At 36.3% G+C, this 20,547-nt stretch overlaps 1 protein-coding gene across 1 annotated transcript in view; it reads right to left on the bottom strand.

Moving 5' to 3' along the window:
• ZDHHC17 (zinc finger DHHC-type palmitoyltransferase 17) overlaps positions 1-20,547 on the bottom strand; it is a 101,097-nt gene that overhangs the window by 36,720 nt on the left and 43,830 nt on the right. The window contains exons 3-6 of the mRNA XM_045288739.1: positions 18,122-18,244; positions 9,135-9,212; positions 8,306-8,450; positions 2,921-3,033 (exon numbers count right to left, since the gene is read on the bottom strand). Coding sequence (XP_045144674.1) covers positions 2,921-3,033; positions 8,306-8,450; positions 9,135-9,212; positions 18,122-18,244 — 459 coding nt within the window. The remainder of the gene's footprint in view (positions 1-2,920; positions 3,034-8,305; positions 8,451-9,134; positions 9,213-18,121; positions 18,245-20,547) is intronic.

Raw genomic sequence — 20,547 nt, forward strand, 5'->3', positions numbered from 1 at the left:
ACACCAGTTTTGGGCAAAATACAGCATGCCTCTCTTGCCCACGCACCTTACCTTGCTCCATGTGACTTCTTTTTGTTTCTGAGAATGAAGAGGGACGTGAAAGGACAACAACTTGACAACACAGAAGAGGTGAAGAAAAAAAACGAGGGAGGTTCTGTCAACCACCCAAACAGATGAGTTTGCAAAATGATTCTAAGAATGGAATCGCAGATTTGACAAATGTATTTAGTGTAATGGAGAGTACTTTGAAGGTGATACGTTTGTTTTGTAAAAAAACTTAAAATATATGGCTTTGAAAAATAATTTCGATTTTTTGGGGGGGTACCCGTGTATACCAATCAGTGAAGAAAAGACAGAGTTACAGTAAACATACTGTACATACTGAATTCTGCGTGAGACACTATTTTTCATGGGTCTATATCTAAATATGAACATTACACCTAAGTATACCGAGACGAAAAAAATCGGTGAATCACTATTATTAGAGGATGAAAACAAATATGCTTAAATATTAACTTTTCACAATGTCTCCTAAGTTGTAATAGAATGCTATGCCTTATTTTTAAAAATCCATTTGGGAGCTAATTTAATCTTACTCAATATTTCCAATATAGGCTGACATTTTGATAAATAATTATGTAACTTAAAATGATCTTTGAAGAATGAAAGCTTTAATTTTAAAGCAAGATTTAATTTTAATTCCTTCATTATCCTCATCTCAAGACAACTCAAAACCAAACTTGAGATGTAATTAAAGTAAGCATGTAAATATTTGTTTCTTCTTCTTCTTTCTTTATAGTTGTGTTTTTTCATATCCTTTTTTAAAAAGTACTTTTAAAACCTAATGAATAAAATGTAACCTTATATCATAGATATAGAGCACTAATAGAAAAATAAAATACAATCTTTTCTTTCTTTGGGTATGGGTTTCAAACCTGGTACTTCTTTTCCAAGTTCTGCCTGGCGGTAAAAGTATTCTCTATTATAAAAAATTAATATGCCCAGATCAAAATTTCACGAGAAGTATATGAGCGACAGGGCTCTATGATTTAGCATTTTCCCTTTTTTTCTCCTGAAAAACTATCCAAAAGAATTGGTAGTGAACAGTGAATATACCTAACAGTATAACTAAAACAACTGTGGATAATGGAATAACACAATTGAGCGGGAATTTTACATGACCTAACCAAAATCAAACCCACTGCAATGACTCAATTCTAACTCATAACAACCCAATAAAACAGAGAACTTCCCTCATGGAGTTGCAGGTGCAAATGGCTACATCTATGTTCCACAGGAAAGCTGCTAAATTCAAGCCATCAACCTCTTCAGAAATAATCAGGTGCTTAACTATTGTGCCACCAGGGATCCTTCTGTTGTATTTCCTAACAATGTAACGTGTGTAAGACAAACGATAATTGAAAAAAACGGGAGAAGCTGGAAAGAAGATACACTGAGTGCCTCATCTATAATGATTATTATTTAATCAAAGGTTATTATTTAATGCTGAACAATCAGGTAACAGAAATGCAGTCCTATTTATCAGAACCAAAATAACACTAAGAAAAACAGTATCATTGTTATTTAAGTCAGATAATGAAAGATTGGAAAAGGAAAAAGAAAAAAAAACTAATACTAATTATAGCTTATAGTTGGGAATAGGAAAACTAATACAATTTGAACAGAGATCTAAAATAAAAGAAAAAATGTTGGATGACTATTTGATCAAAGAAATTGCAAAGAAGTCGTGAGCAAAAAGGCTGAGACAATAGCATGTCTAACTCACTGAAGAAACATGCAAGCAGATCATTGGACTGATAAATGAGCTTAAGAGGTACGTGGAGACTAGACCAGACCAGACAACCAGATAAAGACTCTGAACTCTATTCAAAATATCTTATAATGATTAATGCAGAAGTATCTGTATAACATGTTAATGTACATATGTATAAAAATCGGGAAAAGTATAAATTAAACATGTTATTTTTGGAGTGGGGAAAGAAATGAGATTTCTTTTTCTATGTGATACCTTTCTGCTAAGTTTGTACACTTTACAATAAGCATGTACTATTTTTGTAGACAAGGAGCCCTGGTTGTGTAGTGGCTACGCATGGAGCTCCTAACTGCAAGGTCCGAAGTATGAAACCACCAGCTGCTCCAGGGGAGAATGGAAAACTATTCTGTGTCAGCCACTTGCCATCATGCACTTTTTGAACCAAAGGTATTGGGACAGGTAGAAACCTCTCTGAGAACTGTATAGCCTAGATACTAATTGAAAAGTTTACTGAGATACTCTAAACTCCATGACCAGTACATTAACAACAACAAAACATTAAAAATAAAAATTACATGTTTTTCTCAAATGAGAGAGAAAAAAAGTGCCTATGTACAAGAAGTCTTCAAAAAGTTGGTGAAAAAATTCCATTTTTTAACTTTATTTTTCTATAACTATTTGAAGTCTTTATAAACGCTTATCTGTGATACAGAGGTCTCTAGGTACACTGTTATATGCTAGAGCACCATCTACTACTTTAATTTGATGTCACAAAATAGCAAACAATTCAAAAAAGTTCAGTCATCCCATGTCACACAAGTTTTAGACATTTGTTAGAATAAGTTACTTTTATCTATGTAAGCTGGGGTCAAGTGACATTGCTTGGTATATAGTCTTCACAGTCTTTCCATGCCACCGTGTTGTAAAGGACTCTAACTCAGGGGCCTCTGGGATAAGAAAGCCATCTCAGAAGTAAGGACAGAAAATTCAGGATCCTCATCAACAAGTCGAGCATGGGAGAGATTCCTGCCCAAAGTCAAGGACGCAGCAAAGGCACCAGAGGCTGTGGCACACTGCCATCTAGAGAAAAGGACGAAGAGCGGTACTGGGCCGTGAGGCAGAGCAGAGTCCTATCGCTGAGCTCACGGGTCAGAATGATGTGCTTCCCAGCCCATGTTAACTTCCATAATAACCCCGTAATGGTGAGCATTTTCTGTGTAGCTGCAAAGGATTACTGAATCCAGCACAGAAAGCGAAAGCTGTGGAAAGAACAGTTGATGTTACAATAGGATTAAAGAAGGTTGGAGGGTGGAGGCATGTCTGACTTATACTTTGTGGTAATCGTCCTTGAGCTTGGAGTTAAATTCTTCTCATTTGTATGTTGTTGTTGTTAGGTGCCATCGAGTTGGTTCCAACCCACAGTGACCCTATGCACAACAGAATGCAACACTGTGTGGTCCTGTACCATCCTCAAAATTGTTTCTATTCCTGAGCCCATTGCTGCAGCCACTGTCAATTCATCTCCTTGAAGGCCTTCCTCTTTTTCTCTGCCTTCTCACTTTACCAGGCATGATGTAACTGTCTAGGGTCTGGTCTTTCCTGACAGTATGTCCATAGTACATAAGACGAAGTTTTGTCATCTTTGCCTCTAAGCAGCAGTCTGCCCATATTTCTTCCAAGACAGATTTGTTTGTCCTTTTGGCAGTCCACAGAGCTTCCAATATTCTTCACCAGCACCACAATTCAAATGCATTAATTCTTCTTTGGTCTTCTTTATTTAATGTCCACCTCTCATGCCTATGAGGCACTTGAAAATACTATAGTTTGGGTCAGGTGCATCTTAATCCTCTAAGTAACATTCTTGCATTTCAGCACTTTTTAAATGTCCTATGCAAAATGGGTAAATAAGCAAATGTGGTGAAGAAAGCTGATGGGTGCCCAGCTATCAAAAGATATAGCGGTTGGGGTCTTAAAGGCTTGAAGATAAGCAAGTGGCCATCTAGCTCCAAAGCCCACATGGAAGAAGCACACCAGCCTGTGTGATCATGAGGTGTCGGTGGGATCTGGGATCAGGTATCAGGCATCTAAGACCCAGAATAAAACCATATCCGAGGTGAAGGGGGTGGGGGTGGGGGGCGTGGAGTGGAGACCCAATTCCCATCTGTAGACAATTGGACATGCCCTCACAGAGGGGTCACAGGGAAGAGATGAGCCAGTCAGGGTGCAGTATAGCACCAATGAAACACACAACTTTCCTCTAGTTCTTTGGTGCTTCCTTCACCCCACTCTCATGATCTCAATTCTACCTTACAAATCGGATTAGACCAGAACATGCACACTGCTACAGAAAAGAGCCCGCAACAAAGAGAATCCAGGATAGATAAACCCCTCAGGGCCAACGAGAGTAGATACCAGGAGGATTGGGGGGCGGGGGAGGGGGCGCGGAATGGATCACAAGGATTAACCTAGAACCTCCTCCCAGGGGGACAAATAATAGAAAAATGGGTGAAGAGCTACAGAGGACGATGTAAGATATGGAAAAAATAATCTGTAATTTATCAAGGGTTCGTGAGAGAGGGTGTTCGGGGAGGGAAGGGGAAGAAATGGGGGGCAGCTATCAGGGGCTACAGTGGGAAGAGAATGCTTTGAAAATTATGATGGCGGCATATGTGCAAATGTGCTTGACACACTGGAGGAATGTATGGATTGTGATAAGAGATGTAAGAGCCCCCAATAAAAGTATTAAAAATAAATAAATAAATATGTCCTATGCAGCAGATTTAGCCAACGCAATGCATCTGTTGAACTCCCAAGCGCTGCTTCTATGAACAATGAATGTAGAGTCAAGCAAGACAAAATCCTTCACGACTTCAGCTTTTCTCCCACTCACTGTGGTATTACCATAATAAATGGTATTATCACTATTACTATTATCATGATATTACCTACTGACCCAGTTGTGAGGATTTTGGTCTTCTTTACATCAGTTATAATCCTTACTGAAGGCTAAACTCCTTGTCTTCAACATCAAGTGCTGTAAGTCCTCCTCACTGTAAGCAAGCAAGAGTGTATCCACTACATTACCACAGGTTGTTAATAAGCTTTCTTCTGATCCTGACACCACATTCTTCCTCATATAATCAAACTTCTTAGTAGTATAGTAAAAGGATACAAACTGATGCACATCTTCCCTGCAGTATTTTCTTGTTCTGTTTATATTAAGTGCCTCTTGGTCCATGCATAAACTCTACATAAGCATAATGAAGCATTATGGCATCCCATTCTTCTCACGGTTATCCATAGTTTGTTATGAGCCGCACAGTCGAGTGTCTTTGCAAAGTCAATGAAACACAAGTAAACATCTTTCTGGTATCCTCTGTTTTGAGCCCAAATCCATGTGACATCAGCAATGATATCCCCTGGCCTGAATCTCTGGTAGCCCCATGTCCATGTACTGGGCCAACCTAGTTGAACGATCTTAGCAAAATTTTACTTGAATGTGATGTCAATGATATTGTTCTATAATTTGAGCATCCTATTAGGTCACTTTTCTTTGGAATAGATACAAATATGGATCTTTCCAGTCATTCATCAGCTTTTCAATTAGTATTCCATCAATTCCTGTTAACTTTGTGTGGGCAGAGGAAGTCAGACCTGGCCTCCATGTCATTTCCTCAGGAGCTCATATCAGTCTACCTCTCACTTGACAAGGATCCTTGATGGCATAGCGTTTATGTGTTGGGTAGCTAACAGCAAAGTCAGCAATTCGAAATGAGGCGCCACTGCAAGAGAGAAAGACGGGCTTCCTAGTTCTATAAAAAGTCTCGGAAACGAACAATGACAGTTCTACCCTACACTATAAGATCGTTATGAGTTGGCACTGACTTGAAGGCAGTGTGTGGGAAACAAAGATTTCTCCCAAGTTGTCTCCCCCAAATATATGCCAAACTTAGCTGCTTGCTACACGTGGCAGATGACTATACACTTGGAGGTCAACAGAAGTAGGTCAGGGGTTATTCTCCCTAAGGGTTATCAGCCATCCAGAGCAAGGAGTCACCACTGTTTATCTCACAAGAAGGGCCCATTCCCTTCTGATAAGGATAGTAGTAAATTGTTTCCCTGAAGGAGAGCCCAGGGAGGTCAAGCCCACCCAAGGGTGACCATGGTTAGGCCACCATCATGAATCTAGGGTCCGCCCATCTTGTCACTTGTATACCTCTACTTCCACCCCTTCCTATCCGTGCACTCCCCTAGGTCATCCCCTTCCTGTCACACTTATGCCTATTGTACATCCCCTTTCTATGATGTGTATGCCTATTGTACTGCCCTTCCTGTGACATGTGGTTACCTATAATCACACACACACACCCCAAGTAGATATAAGCCTTGGTTAGCAATAAACAGAGGTCTCCGCCCCACCTCACCTCCTGCCCTCTAAGCCCATGCTGTGTGCGGACCTGGCTAGTAAGATCATGGCCATCCTGGAGGTGGGCATGCTAGCATGAAATGTGTCTGACTCCATTATTTCACTCTCCCTTCTATCTCTCATGCTCTCTATGACTTTACTATAATCTTTATATATATTAACTGTACAATTGCACCTATCGAACCCACAATTAGTTGTGGGGGGCTGGCCCTTTCCCCACAGCAGTGAATCAAGTTTTGAGTCTTATTTGACAGATTCCTTTTCTTAAACTTCATATACTGGAACAAAAAACCAACATTACAAAAGAACACTTTTAGCAGGGACGGGGGGAGATCCTATTAAACTAGGGACGGGGGAGATCCTATTAAACTGAACATAATGGTGGGAAGGGGAGAGGATGAAATCTAAAACAATTTTATAAAGACATAATTAAGTCCCTAGCAAAATTGATCAAGTAAAAAGAGGAGAGAAAAACACAAACTATAAGTATCAGGAATAAAAGACAATATCCATTCAGATCTTATGGAGACAAAAGGATACCAAAGAAACATATATATTTTAAAGATATACCAATAAATTTCACAATCTAGATTAATCAAATACCTTGAAACAATACAAATGAACAAAACTGACACAGAGGAAATAGAAAATATCAATGTTATTACTAAGGGAATTAAATTAATTACTAAGAATGTTCTCATAGCTTGGAGACATCTAGGTTTATTTGCACAACAGTCCACTATGACAATATTCTACATCCTACTTTGGGTAGTTGCAACTGGAATTCTAAAAGCTTGTGAGCAGCAATCTAAGATGCAATTATCAGTCTCAACCTGTCCAGGGCAAAGAAGAGTTAAAACAGTCAGAAATACAAGCGGGCAATTAGTCCAGGGAACTAATCGGGCCATATGAACCACAGTCTTCACTACCTGATTCCAAAAGAACAATATGGCACTTGGTTGATTGGGATCACAATAGAAGGTTCTAGACAGAGTAGAAGGAAAAAATTGCAGAACACAACTCAAAATCATCCAAAATAGATCAGATAACTGGTCTGACAAGAGATCAGTAGAACCCTGGGACTGTGCCCTTTGATACCCTTTCATGCATGGATCTGACTCATGCAGAGGTATCAACTTTCAGCCAAACACAGATAGGCCTACAGAGGGGATACAACTTCAGTACAATAAATCATATAAAACCAAAGGAGTAGCAATTACTTTAAAAGGGGCAGCAGGAGAGAAAGGAGTAGCAAAGAAGTGACAGATGGAGTCAAGAAACCCAGGGAAGACATGGAAAGAGGGAATTAAAACCAATGTCCCAAAACCCTGGAGAGAAACCTAACTTCAAAGAACCTTGGCTGATGATGATATATGCTGTTATACTCATCCCTGTCCTGTTTATTCTGTGTGTAACAAATACTGGCTGACCATGTCATTAAAACAATGTCTGCTCTATGTTCTGCTCCAAATGGTCCTCAGTTCACTGTAGCCAGAAAATGCTTTAAATATGGTGGGCTATACGGCCTCTGCTGCAACAACTAGCAACTCTAGTTGAAGCATAAAAACAGCAACAGATACTATATAAACCAACTGGTATGGCTGTGTTAAAATAAAATTTTATTTTAAAACACAAAGCTGGAGTTGGCCTTTGGGTCGTGGTTTGCTGATTCTAGTCTAAATGAAACCATAAAGGAAAGGGTAATTTTCTGAAATAGTCTCCAAAGATAGCCCTAGTGAACTATGTTCTTCTTAGTATTCGCAACTCTTGTGATGTCCCTTCCCACAGTGACCATGACTTGATCCTGTTACCTTCTTTAGCTGATAAATGAGGACAACGTAGAACTGTCCCCGTGAGTTTCCTAGACTATAACTCTTTACAGGAGTAGAAAGCCTCATCTTTTCTCCCTGTAGCAGCTCATGATTTTGAGCTGCCTACCACGTACCCACTATGCCACCAGGGGCATCTTTTTATTTTCATGGCATTAAAAAATACCATTTAAATATCTCTAGATTACTCCTCATGTATTGATTGCTACCAATGAATTAGGAATTTAAACCATGAAGATTATCTAACTGAAATCCACACTAATTGTGATATTTTACCTGTCCTTTTGCTATGAGGTAAGCAACAATAGAGGTATGTCCAAACTGAGCAGCCAGATGAATACAGCTACATCCTTCTCCATCAATTAATGAAGGGTCGGCACCATATTTCATTAGTTGCACAACCATGGATAGGTGACCTTGTCTAAAACATAGAAGAAGGAACACTTAGATAATAATATAAAGTTATTTCAAATAGGACAATCTAGAAATAAAATTAGGATAATGACAGAAAAAATTCCAAACATTTTAAAATGACCATGTCAAGGCATATTTAGCATTTCCTGGCTCTTAAAATGTCTTAACTAGGATAACATATATGAGGGGTAATTTATGGAAATATTCTAACTTCTTTAAATGTAACAATAAAAAAATTATTAATAATAGTTCAATATGATAATAGTCTCATGAACAAGGTGGGGTTAGCTTTTAATTTATAAATATATCTAATACTGTATTACATTTACAAATTTCAATTGAACTCATTATTTTATCTAATTGGATCAATATCTGCATGACTAATTCCCTAGACACTTTGGAAAACTAATTGTGCTTTCAGCACAGCTAACACTTGAGAGTACTGTATATACTCATGTGTAAGCCAAGTTTTTAGCGCAGTTTTTGTGGTAAAATTAGGTGCCTTGGCTGATATTCTGGTCAGCTTATATTCAAGTGTATATAGTAATGTTAGCATATTAATGACATTAACTACCAGCATAAATTCTCCTATGCATTTTATCAGATTATTAAAGGGGGGGGGGTGTATGGGAAATTGTTAGCTGCAGACTAAAAAGAAACCAGGAAAAAAATTCCAGAAGTAAATGTAAACCTTGTGGCCCAGTGCAATGGAGTTGAATTTAGGTCGCCTCCAAGTTGATCCACTATAGCACCTTTCGAAATATAGTATCTATAAGACAAAATTTAAAGCAATTTAGATAAAATCTGTTTTCTAGAAATTATATGTAAAATAAAAAGAAAACACTTTCCATTTTAGATTATATTCTAGATAGTGCTTTTGAAGATAGAATAATCTTTAATGGAATATTTCAAATAATATTGTATTAAATACATTTTCATTTGTTCTAAAAGTAAAATGAAAATAATATTTAGGTTACAAATAGACTAACAATGTTAAATAGCAATCATACTTTTTAAATTTTTTCAAAAGGTTAAAAAAAAGCAAAGATATGGATCTGATTGTAACAGCATATAGAATTTTAGAATAAGCCATACACTAGAATTGTTTGGGTAGCAGTCTTTTAAGCTTTACTTTACTCAGAGGATTACACAGACTACATCATACAGAATATATGAAAAAATGTTATACACTATAATGAGCAAACTAAATTTCTAATGGTTTATAATTTGTCAGAGGTATGTTGCTTAAAAAAATATCTCTCTCAGAAATGCTTACTGAATAATGTAATGTAAAAAGATCTTACTATCCTCTGAAATTGAAAGTATGACCAATACAATGAGTATTGAATATAAATTGAGGGATAGGAGAAAAGTGATCATTAAACAGAGTGCATCGGTGCGTGCAGTATAGACAGTCAGACTTATGCCTGATTTTTATGCAATTGTGAATAGAAGGAGTTCACTGGAGGTTTATTTCCTGTGTAGTTCCACCAATGAATCTTGGGCTCCCACTGTCATCCATAGCCTTCTAACACTCTCAGGGATGATGTCAAGGTATCCAGGAAGAAATAGGATGTCTGGGAACTGATTATGGAAGCAATGGTACAATTTTACTTGATGAGACTGAACGACGCAATGATGTGATATTTGGGTTAATTCCCAAGTAAGAATAAATTGAAAGACCAAAACAAACAAACATAGATCTAGAAATGATTTGGGGGCCCACACTAAATTCCAGCTCCAACTTAAGAACAATTAGTTTTATATCATGGCCCTGTTCAATACTCGCCTCCAGGAAGGGAACACGGAGGAGACAGGTGCTGTAACAAATTGTGGTGAAAAAAATTAGATCGTGCCCAGCTATCAGATAAAATAGCATCTGGGGTCTTAAAGGCTTGTCTCCAAACAAGCAGCCAACTAAGTGAGATGTCAACTAAGTCCACGTGGAAGAAGCACACCATCATCAGTCACTGAAGGATTGTGAAGCACATAATCCGAAATAGAAGGGAGGGATTAGTATCTGAGCCTAAAGCCTGAGAATGTATTCACTCTTATATGATAACTTTTTTAATACACTCATGATACTTGATTAAAAAATCGTTTGCCTCAAAAATGTGCTGAAATGGTGCTTTTAAAGCATTATGTGACGCAGGTCACAACTCTACACTATCATAACAAACAGTTCAAGTATCCTAAAAAAGTATGCCTATAATATTAAAGTATTATAAACACAACATTGAGCTATTCCTGAATTACTTCTTAAGGTACCTAGCAGACATCATGTAATGGTAGAGCTATTTAGAGGGGTTAAACTGGCCCTGCAAAGAATCGCTCAGCCAAAGAATAGCTTTATAGGATACATATATTTTTTAATTGCAATTGGGATTTTTGAAAAGCAATTTTCATTCCCTTCATTGCTGTCCATTTACCTGTTCCTGAGGGTCATTTTTACTTATATACAGCATATTTTAAATCTTTGCTAAGGCTATGGCAATGCAGGAGTCCCAAACTATTCTAAAGGTACAACTATTTTATCACAAGAATTTAGAAACTTTTTACCGAATCCTAAAAAAGGACTAACCACTATTACCTTTTCAATGTTAACTCTTGGAATAACTCAATATGTCAAGTCAATTTTGATCAAATCACCCTATAGAACGAAGTACAAATTCCCCATAGGATTTCTAAGCTTTATATCTGTACAGAAGAGAATGATGATCTTTTCCCCAAACTGCCAACCTTTTCAGGTTAGCAGCCAAATGCTCAACCCATTCACCACTAGAGCTCCTTAGACTCTTGGAAAATACCCACCTACTACCCACAGAACTATTGCAACACACAGTGACACTACAGGATAGAGTTAGAACTGCTCCTTAGAATGTCCAACGCTGTCAATCTTGATGGGAACAGATAGGCCTCCTCTTTCTCCTGAAGAGGCTATTTGAAATGGTAAATTGGGTTAAACACTGGACTAGCTCTTCAAGATCAGTAGTTCAATCCTACTAGTCACTAGGAGGGAGAGATGATGCTGTCTACTCCTGTAAAGATTTGCAGCCTGGGAAACCCTTGGAAGGAGCTCTTCTCTGTCCTATAGAGTTTGCTATAGATATCAAAGATTGACTTGATGGAGTGGGTTTTGACTAGAGAAGTTTGACATCAGGGCATTAAATCAGGAACCTGGGTGAGGCTCTGCACTGAAGGTATCCTAATTTGAGGAGGCCATCCAAAGCACAATAGCTGGTCTCTGTATTCACCTGAAGTAACAGAGGAAGAAGGAAAATCAGGAACTGGAGGAGAAACTGAAATGTATCCCTAATTGTTGCCGTGAACAACTGCCTCCTTTGCCACGACACCAGAAAAACTAGATGTGCCTGACTACCTTTACTAAACAATTTGATCAAATATCGATCACAAAGGGAAAAATTGGGGGCAGAATTTTAAATTCTCAAGGAATTCAGGCTTTATAAAGCCACTGAGGTTGGATGACTCCTGAAAGCACTGCTCTTAAAGCACTTAATCTTTAAACCTTAAACTAGAACTATCCCCTAACGTCACCTTTAAACCAAAGTTTTTCATTGAGTATTATGCTCTTCCAAAAAATGATGTTGTTGTTGTTAGGTGCTGTCAAGTGGGTCACAATTCACAGCAACAGAATGCTGCTATATACAACAGAATGAAATACTACCCAGTCTTCCCCATCCTCACAAGTGTTCTCCAGTTTGAGTTCATTGTCTGTCACTATGTCAAGTCATCTCTCTGGGGGCCTTCTATTTTACCAAGCATGAAGTTCATGAAGTCCAGATTCTGTAGGGACTAGTCTTCTCTCCTGACAACATGCTCATAGTACAAGACACGAAGTCTAAGGAGCATTCTGGTTGCATTTCTTCCAAGACAGATCTGTTAGTTCTTTTGGCAGTCTATGGATAGCACTTTCAAAGAATTATATGTGATCATATTGACAACAGCAGTTCAAAGTTAGATGAGAAGCAGAGGGAGCAGTGAGCTTATATTAATGGTGGTAAAATAATTTGGAAAAGGACAGCAAGAATGACTATACAACCTGAAAACATAATCTAAATCACTGAACTGTACCTGGAATAATTGCTGATTTGGTTTGCTTTGCTGTGTACATTTTCACCTAAATAAATAAATTAGACCAATTCACTACAAATATTTTTAAAATAGAGTTAGAATCAGGTTTAAAAGTTATGTTCTCAGCAAAATTAAATACATAGAATTTGATTTATATATTGGTGCTTTCATTTTTTTTTCAAGTTTATAAATTAGATTTCTTAATAATAACTTTTCCTTTTAAATTTGGCTATCAATTTAGTGATACTAACCTAGTAGTGGTTTTTTCTTTAATTACGTAAGTAATAATGGCATAATTACAACTAAATAAAAATAGGTTTAAAATATAGCTATATTTTCAACTAGAAAGAAAAATAATTAAAATTGGTTCTAATTTAAATTGTTCATTTTCTGTATGTTTCTATGCATGGCAATATAATAAAAGGACCAAAGTAAAATTTTAAAAGTGCAGCAATTCAATGACACGAACACGCTGAGCAAGAACTCCAGGCCCCTTCCTTTCTCAGTTCAACGAGCAGCCAGATGCTTTCACAGAGTCGGCAGATCCTTCCCTAAAAGACACCGAAGAACCCTACAGGAAAACCTCTCGGATACTGGTATTTGAGGATTTCCTGTTATGGAACTCTTCAAGACCCAGGGTCTCTAATTAGCTTGATTATGTCTCGCTCCTAAATATGAGTGGTCAAATACACGCAGATCATTGAGGAAAGCTTCAAATACGCAAGATGGAGACCAACATGAACAGAAGTAGCACAAAACACATACAAATAAAATGTAGGTAAGATAAACTTTTAAAACACAAAATATAACTTATATATTTCAAGAGCTATGAGAAGATAACACATACATCCATGTTACAAGAAAAGAATAGTTTTTTAAAAGGTCATGAAAGAATTCTTGGAAATGAAAAATGCTGTAAATTTCTTACCATTTGTATTTTGTACCCTTTGTAGGATTATCATTTTTATACTATGAAAGAATCATAGGAAAAATAAGGTATTTTATATATTTTGTACCCTTGGCTAAAATGATTATAATTCCAGAAATGTTATGGTACATTATACTTTCATTTGGGACACTTTACAACTTTATTCCCAAATAATGTAATGATACTTATGAAAACAAAATTTTAGAAAGCTGTAAGTAAAATCATAAATTCAATAGAAGGATTAAAAGATAAATTAAGAAAATCTTCCCCAAAGTAGAATAAAATTTCGTTTCCTAAAAAGCTATGGTAAGAAAATAAGATTAAAAAAAAAGAAAAGAAATCATCAACCTAGTGGATTCCATTAGCTGACAAATCGTTGAGAGAATCGCAGGGAAGCACTGCCGCAGGCACCACACAAGAAAAGTCCCATGATCTCAAGATACAACCTTCCAAATTAAAAGTGGCCATTCAGCGCCAATATAATGAATTTTAAAATAAAATAAAAACAAACCCTACTCAAAGTCAGAAATAAAAGAATCTGTAAAGCTCTCAAAAATGGGGAATAGACCATATATTTAGTGGTCTCTCAGGAAATCATAATCTCCATGTTCTTTGATAAAGCTTGACTTGAAATCAATGATAACATGTATCATTAGGAGTTCTGAAAAAAGAATTTTGAGGTAAGACTTTTAAACACAAGATGTTCCACTAATCAGTTTTATTTTACTGTGATTTTTGTGTTTTTGAATCTACTCTGATGGAGAGTTACCATAAGGGACCGAGTAGAATTACCTAATAGGCTTTCCTAGGTTGTAATCTTTACAGGGAGTAGATTACTAGGTCTTTTCTCCTGCAGAATAGCTGATGGATTTGAACCATCAACCTTTTGGTTAGCAGTCAAGCTCTTAAAAATTGCACCACCAGGGATCCTTTTTATTTCATTTCAATATACTAAGAATATGAACTTAATCCAGGCTAGAGTCAAGGACTTTTCATCTAGGAAATACATTATATGTTATCCTGATGAACGTAGCCTAGCTACTCTGCTTGTAGTGAGTTATTCAATCCACCTGTTTGTTTTTTCTTTAATACATCTTGGTGCATTTCCTATGAAACATATCCATTAGAAGAGGTAGTTTCCCAGGAGGCTCTTATGCTCCCATATGTTTTGTGGGATATGCCAAAAGCACAATGCTCTGACCACTCTTTACAAAGAAATTTGTCAGAGCTGTGTTTGCATTAAAAGATGTTGTGATGTTTCTCTTTGGGACAAGAAGCAAACATACCTACTGATTACTATAAAACAGTGAGTTCTCCAAGTTCAAAGTTTTTCAGTTATAAGGAAACCCACTATGTGTGCATCATCCATCTGGACCACATCAAGTCACTCCCATGGGAGGCAAGAGGAAAACTTATGCAAATATGATATTCATATTGTAAATAAATAAGGCCCCTTTTCTCAGATACAAGTCTTGTGTACTTTGCCAGTGTCCATAGCATAGTGACAGGTTAAAGCTTTTAAGAAGGTAAAATCCCAGACCCCCAAGTACCTATCTTGAAACCATGAGTATTAGTTGTGTTATTGAGAACTGCATTTGCATTTGTTTGCTTCAGGACAATAATTTGTTATATTATGTCTATTGTAAAAAAGAAAATTTATCACTCAAAGATGTAACATGACTTTATTGCTTCTGACTTTATCATTTCATTAGACTATGAATTTGAGAAATAGAGATGAGAAATAAAGATAAAAGTATTGAGGGTTTCTAGGTTTAATGTAGAAAGCCTCAATACTTTTTATCTGATTTTTCTCATTTCATACTTCAAGTTTAAAAAAAAACACCACAAAATAACAAATGTTAATTTTTTCATCAATAGAAATGGGATTGAACATTTCAACTCTAACATTTGAAGCCAACAAACAAAATAGATTAGAAATTCTGCATATTCAGTCAAACAACCAATAAGGTTTGAGGGCAAAATAGATACGAAGAGGTACCCCTAAAACAGACCAGAATTTTTTTCAAAGCTATGTATTTAAATATTTTTACAAAACAAACTTAACACTTTCAAAGTAGTCTCCATTACACTGAAGATATTTGTCAAATCTGCAATTCCATTCTTGGAAACATTTTTTTCAAACTCATCTGTTTGGATGGCTAACAGTACCTCCCTCGTTTTTTTCTTCACCACTTCTAAATCATCGAATAACTGTCCTTTCATGTCCCTCTTCATTTGCAGAAGCAAAAAGAAGTCACAAGGAGTGAAGTCAGGTGAGTAAGGTGCTAGGGCAAGAGAGGCATGCTATTTTTGCCAAAAACCAGCACACTGAGGGCTGTGTAAGCAGGTGCATTGTTATGATGGCAAAGCCAGTCCCCCATCTGCCAAAAATCCAGCCATTTTTGCTGCACACTTTTAGGCAATCTTTTCAGAACCTCTAAATAGAAAGCTTGAGTAACAGTCTGACCTGGTGGAACAAACTCCAAATACACTAACCCCCTCATTTCAAAAAAAACAAATGAGCATCGCCTTGATCTTTGAATTTTCACTTGATGAGCTTTTTGGGGGGATGATGGCATCTTCCACTGGCTTGATTGATGTTTGTTTTCGGGGTCATAAGGATAGCACCATGTCTTCAATTACCTTGCAAAAAGAGTCTGGGTAGCTTCGGAGGAGCTATTCTTTCAAAGCTCAGCATGTTTCCACTTGAAGGTCTATTTCCTGGTCTGTCAGAACCCGAGGCACAAATTTTGCAGAAATCCTTTTCATTCCCAATTCTTCCAGTTAAAATTTGCTGAACCAAGCTTCAAGACAGTCCAGAAAACTTATCCAACTCTTCAATGGTCTGTCGTTAGTCTTCAAGCACAAGTACATGAATTTTGTCAACATTTTCTTCATTCAGGAAACTGATAGACATCCAGAACAAGGTTTGTCATCAATCGACATTTCATCTTTTTTGAAATGAGACAATGACTCAAACTTGAGCTCTTCCCATAGCACTGTCCTTGTAAATCGTGTTCAAGATCACAGCAGTTTATGCGGCATTTTTCCTGAGCAGGAAACAAAATTCCATAGCCGCATGCTGTTCTCTTAAATTGGCCATCACATAAAACGAGGTTTGAGCAAAACTGGTTCATGAAAAAATTCACTGGGACCAGAGAGACCCTTCCCAGGACACGTCACTGGGTACACCCAGAGTAAGTTGCTTGATGCCTACCTAAGGAAAAAATACGTACTACAAAAGCTCAACCCAGAGAAGCTTTCTTATATTTTAGAAGGGGTACCCCCTTATATTTTCAAACATACAAAATTTCCAAACATTTCTTCAGAAAATGTGCTTTACCAAAATCAGGAAGCAAAGCAATGAAGAAGAAAAACCTAAGATCCAGGAAGGAAAACCTCAAAACAAAGGTTTTAATAGCCCTAAGGAACAAATAGTAGAAAGATGAGAAACCAGGAATGATTCCATCCTTAAAGTAATATCATTGGCTTTTCACTTTCTAAATAGGTCTAATGAAGTCAATTTACCCAATGCGATGTGTCCTTTGATCTCTTGACTGCTGCTTCCATGAGTGCCGATTGTGGATCTGAGCAAGAAGTCCGTAAAAACTTTGATCTTTTCTCCATTTAATTATAAACTTACTCATTGATCCAGTTGTCTGAATTTTGGTCTTCTTCATATTGAGTTGTAATCCATACCAAAGGCTACAATCCTTAATCCTCATCAGCAAATGTCACTCCTGTTTAATCTTTCTTTAATACTCTATGGGCACGTTTTCTTTCAGGTATCATTATCCTATTTGCCTTTAATCTGTATGGTACACTTAACTGCACATCTGCAAGGAATCTATTTGAGATTATAGCTTTAATTAAAGATCTATATCCAAAGTGTTTACTAAGTTTACTAAACAAAGTTTACTAAGAAAGATTTCCTATCATCTTGACCTTGCTTATCTATTTCTTACTAATACTAACAAGCAGACAATTGATGATGGATAACAACTCTACCCTTAGTAGATACATAAAGTATTCACCATAAGTTAAATAAGATTAGCACCTGTTCTCTTTTTGAGGTCCCAGAATGACACAAATGGTTCCCTCATTTGTGTAAACTCTCATTATGTTGGCAGTTCAAACACACAAAGCACTGCTGTGGAAGCCTGTCATGCTTTCAGTAAAGATGACAGCCAACAAAACCTTAGGAACAGTTCTTCACTGGAACACGTGGTGTCCCCTGAGTCACAACCAACCCAGTAACAGCAAGTTTGGGGGCATTTTTGGTTTTATTATTTTTTAACCCCTCTTTCCTTCTGTTACTTTTCTCCACAGAACCTATGTTTAGCATGCAAACTTCATATCAAACTGCTTGAGTTGGAAATCTAGCTTTAATTCTAGCTGTTTACCGATTAATAAAACAATAATTATATTTCACATAAATTCTCCCATGAATGAAGAGTAATTTAAATATACATGGAAAAGCATTTAGTACCATATCCAGTACATAAGAGACATTGAGTATATATTAAAAACAATTCTTCCCAAGGAAAAATACAGAATCTACATTTTAAAAGCCTCAACTTTTATAAATTAGTGTAATTTTCTAATAATTTTGTAATAAAAAGTATCAGTAAGTACTTAAAAATACAGAAAACACATACTTGACTAAGTCGATTCTGTTATTAATGGCAGCCCAATGGAGGAGTGTAACATTTTCTTTGTCTGGTTGTCGAACATCATAACCTGCTTCCACCAATTCTCGGCAGCGTTCATATATTCCATATCTTGAAAAGAAAAGGGAAAAAAATGGCATTCTTACTACTACTTAACAAAAAAATGTAAAAATTAAAGTAACATTTTCAGAAGAAATAATATTTCATTTTGATGCCTGGAAATTAAAATAGATTTCTCAAAATAAAATGTTATCTGTAAAATTGCAGCATAGCAACCAGCTTTACTATTTTAATGGTTACAAAATAGCTTATTTATAAGACTGTGATACTATAATAGGTGAAAAAGAAAAGAATATGAGAAACAAAACTTCTATCAGATGCTTGTTTTATTTGTTTAAAGTGCCACAAACCACTTGAAGCAATTTACAAAAAAAAAATACAATTAAGTTATAAAATGTTCAATACATTAAAAGCATAAACAAGGAACAGAGTTAAAAAGACACATACACACATCACAAATAATTCTTCACTTGAAAATTTAGACATTCCTGAAGCCAACAAAAGGATGTGTGGAGGTCAAAAGCAGGATAAGGAAGAGTCTTATAAACCATTAGAAGGTAATAAGACAAAAGAGTACCCGCGGTGATAGTTCTAGGGCAAAGTTTCAAGTGTACATATTGAGAAAAGTGTTTGTGGAGAGTGTGACTCCCTCTTTTTCCCGACCACCTGTACTTTAAAAAGTACCATGTCCTTCTCCAGGGAGGGACTAATCTCTCCAGCTAACCTGTACCAAAATAGGTAAGATGAAGCCTTGTCATCCTTCCTTAGGGAGCATTTTGGTTGTACTTCTTATTAGACAGATTTGTTCATTCATTTGGCCGTCGATGTTATGTCCAATATTAATCACCAAGACCACAATTCAGCGGCACCAATTCTTTCTTACTGTACAGCTTTCACATGCATCGGAGGTGACTGAGAATACCATGGTTTAGGCAAAGTATACTCAATCCTCAAAGTGCTAACTTTTCTTTTAGACAATTTAAAGCAGTCTTTTGCAACAGATTTGCCAATATGCCATTTGATTTCTTGGCTACTGATATTACAGGCATTGATTGTGGATTCAAGTAAAATGATTTTTTTCCCATTTATCATGTTGTTGCCTTACTGATCCAGTTATGAAAAGTTTTTTTATGTTGTGCTATAGTCCATACAGAAGGCAGGAGTCTTTTTTTTCCACTTTTTTTTCCTATTTAAATTTCTGTATTTATGCAGATAAAATTATGACACATAGGTTTTAACATATTTTAAACTATAATATAGAAAGGTAACGTAATGTTAAAGATTCAGGTTACACTCAACCAAAATAATTTTAACGGGAATTTCTGATGCTTTCAGAAATACATTTTACAATAATGTATGATAAAGTATATTTCATTTTTAATAATATTATTCAAAGTAATTTTAATTTGAATTGCTCTTAATATTGCTTCTTCATAAATATTAATTTAAAATTATAAATATTTATTAACATTACTCGGGCTTCTGGGCATACAGGAGTGTATTAATTAAAAAGATGCTTTTTATGCAACATAAGCATGAGGATGTCTTTCTTTTTAATTCAAAATATCTTAATCTTATTCTTATTTTCATATTTCAATTCAAAACAAATGTATAAAGTAAAAAAATTATCACAGATACTTAAATATTCCTATGAAATATATCATACCCACTGAGGAATTTAATACAAGTTACTAAAGAATATCAAGCTAACCATTTAAGGCAGGAGTCTTTTATTTTCATCAGTACGTGCTTCAAGTCTTCCTCACTTTCAACAAGTAAGGTTCTATCATCTGCATCTCTCAGACTGCTAGTGTGGCTTCTCCAATCCGATGCCAGGTTCTTCAGAGGGTCTAGCACCTCAGATTACTTGTTCAGCATGAGGATCAACTAAGTAAAGTGAAAAGATACAACACTAATACTGACTGTCCCTGATTTTAAGCCAGGCAGCATATCCTTTTCTATTCAAACAATTACCTCTTGGTCTACATGCAGGTTCCACATGAGCATAATGAAGTATTTTGTAATTCCTATTCTTCAAAATGTTATCGATAGTTTGTTATAAACGGAGTAAAATTCCTTTGCATAGTCACAGAGGCAAACATCTTTCCAGTATTCTCTGCAGTGAAGATCTAGCCCTCATAACAATGATATTCCTTATTCCATGTTCTCTTCTGAATACAATTTGGACTTCTGGTAGTTCCCTGTCCACATACTGCTATAATTCATCTGTTAACTTGTTAAATTGTAGTGGGTTGTGTGTGACTTTGATGCTAGAAGCTACTGCCTCTGTATTTCAAATAATAGCAAAGTAATTCATGATGAACAAGTTTAGCAGAGATTCCAAGTTAAGAAAG

The sequence above is a fragment of the Echinops telfairi genome, unplaced genomic scaffold (genome assembly GCF_000313985.2).
Source record: "Echinops telfairi isolate 266 unplaced genomic scaffold, ASM31398v2 ScPeMD7_2;HRSCAF=8, whole genome shotgun sequence".
In the NCBI taxonomy this organism is placed as follows: Eukaryota; Metazoa; Chordata; class Mammalia; order Afrosoricida; family Tenrecidae; genus Echinops; species Echinops telfairi.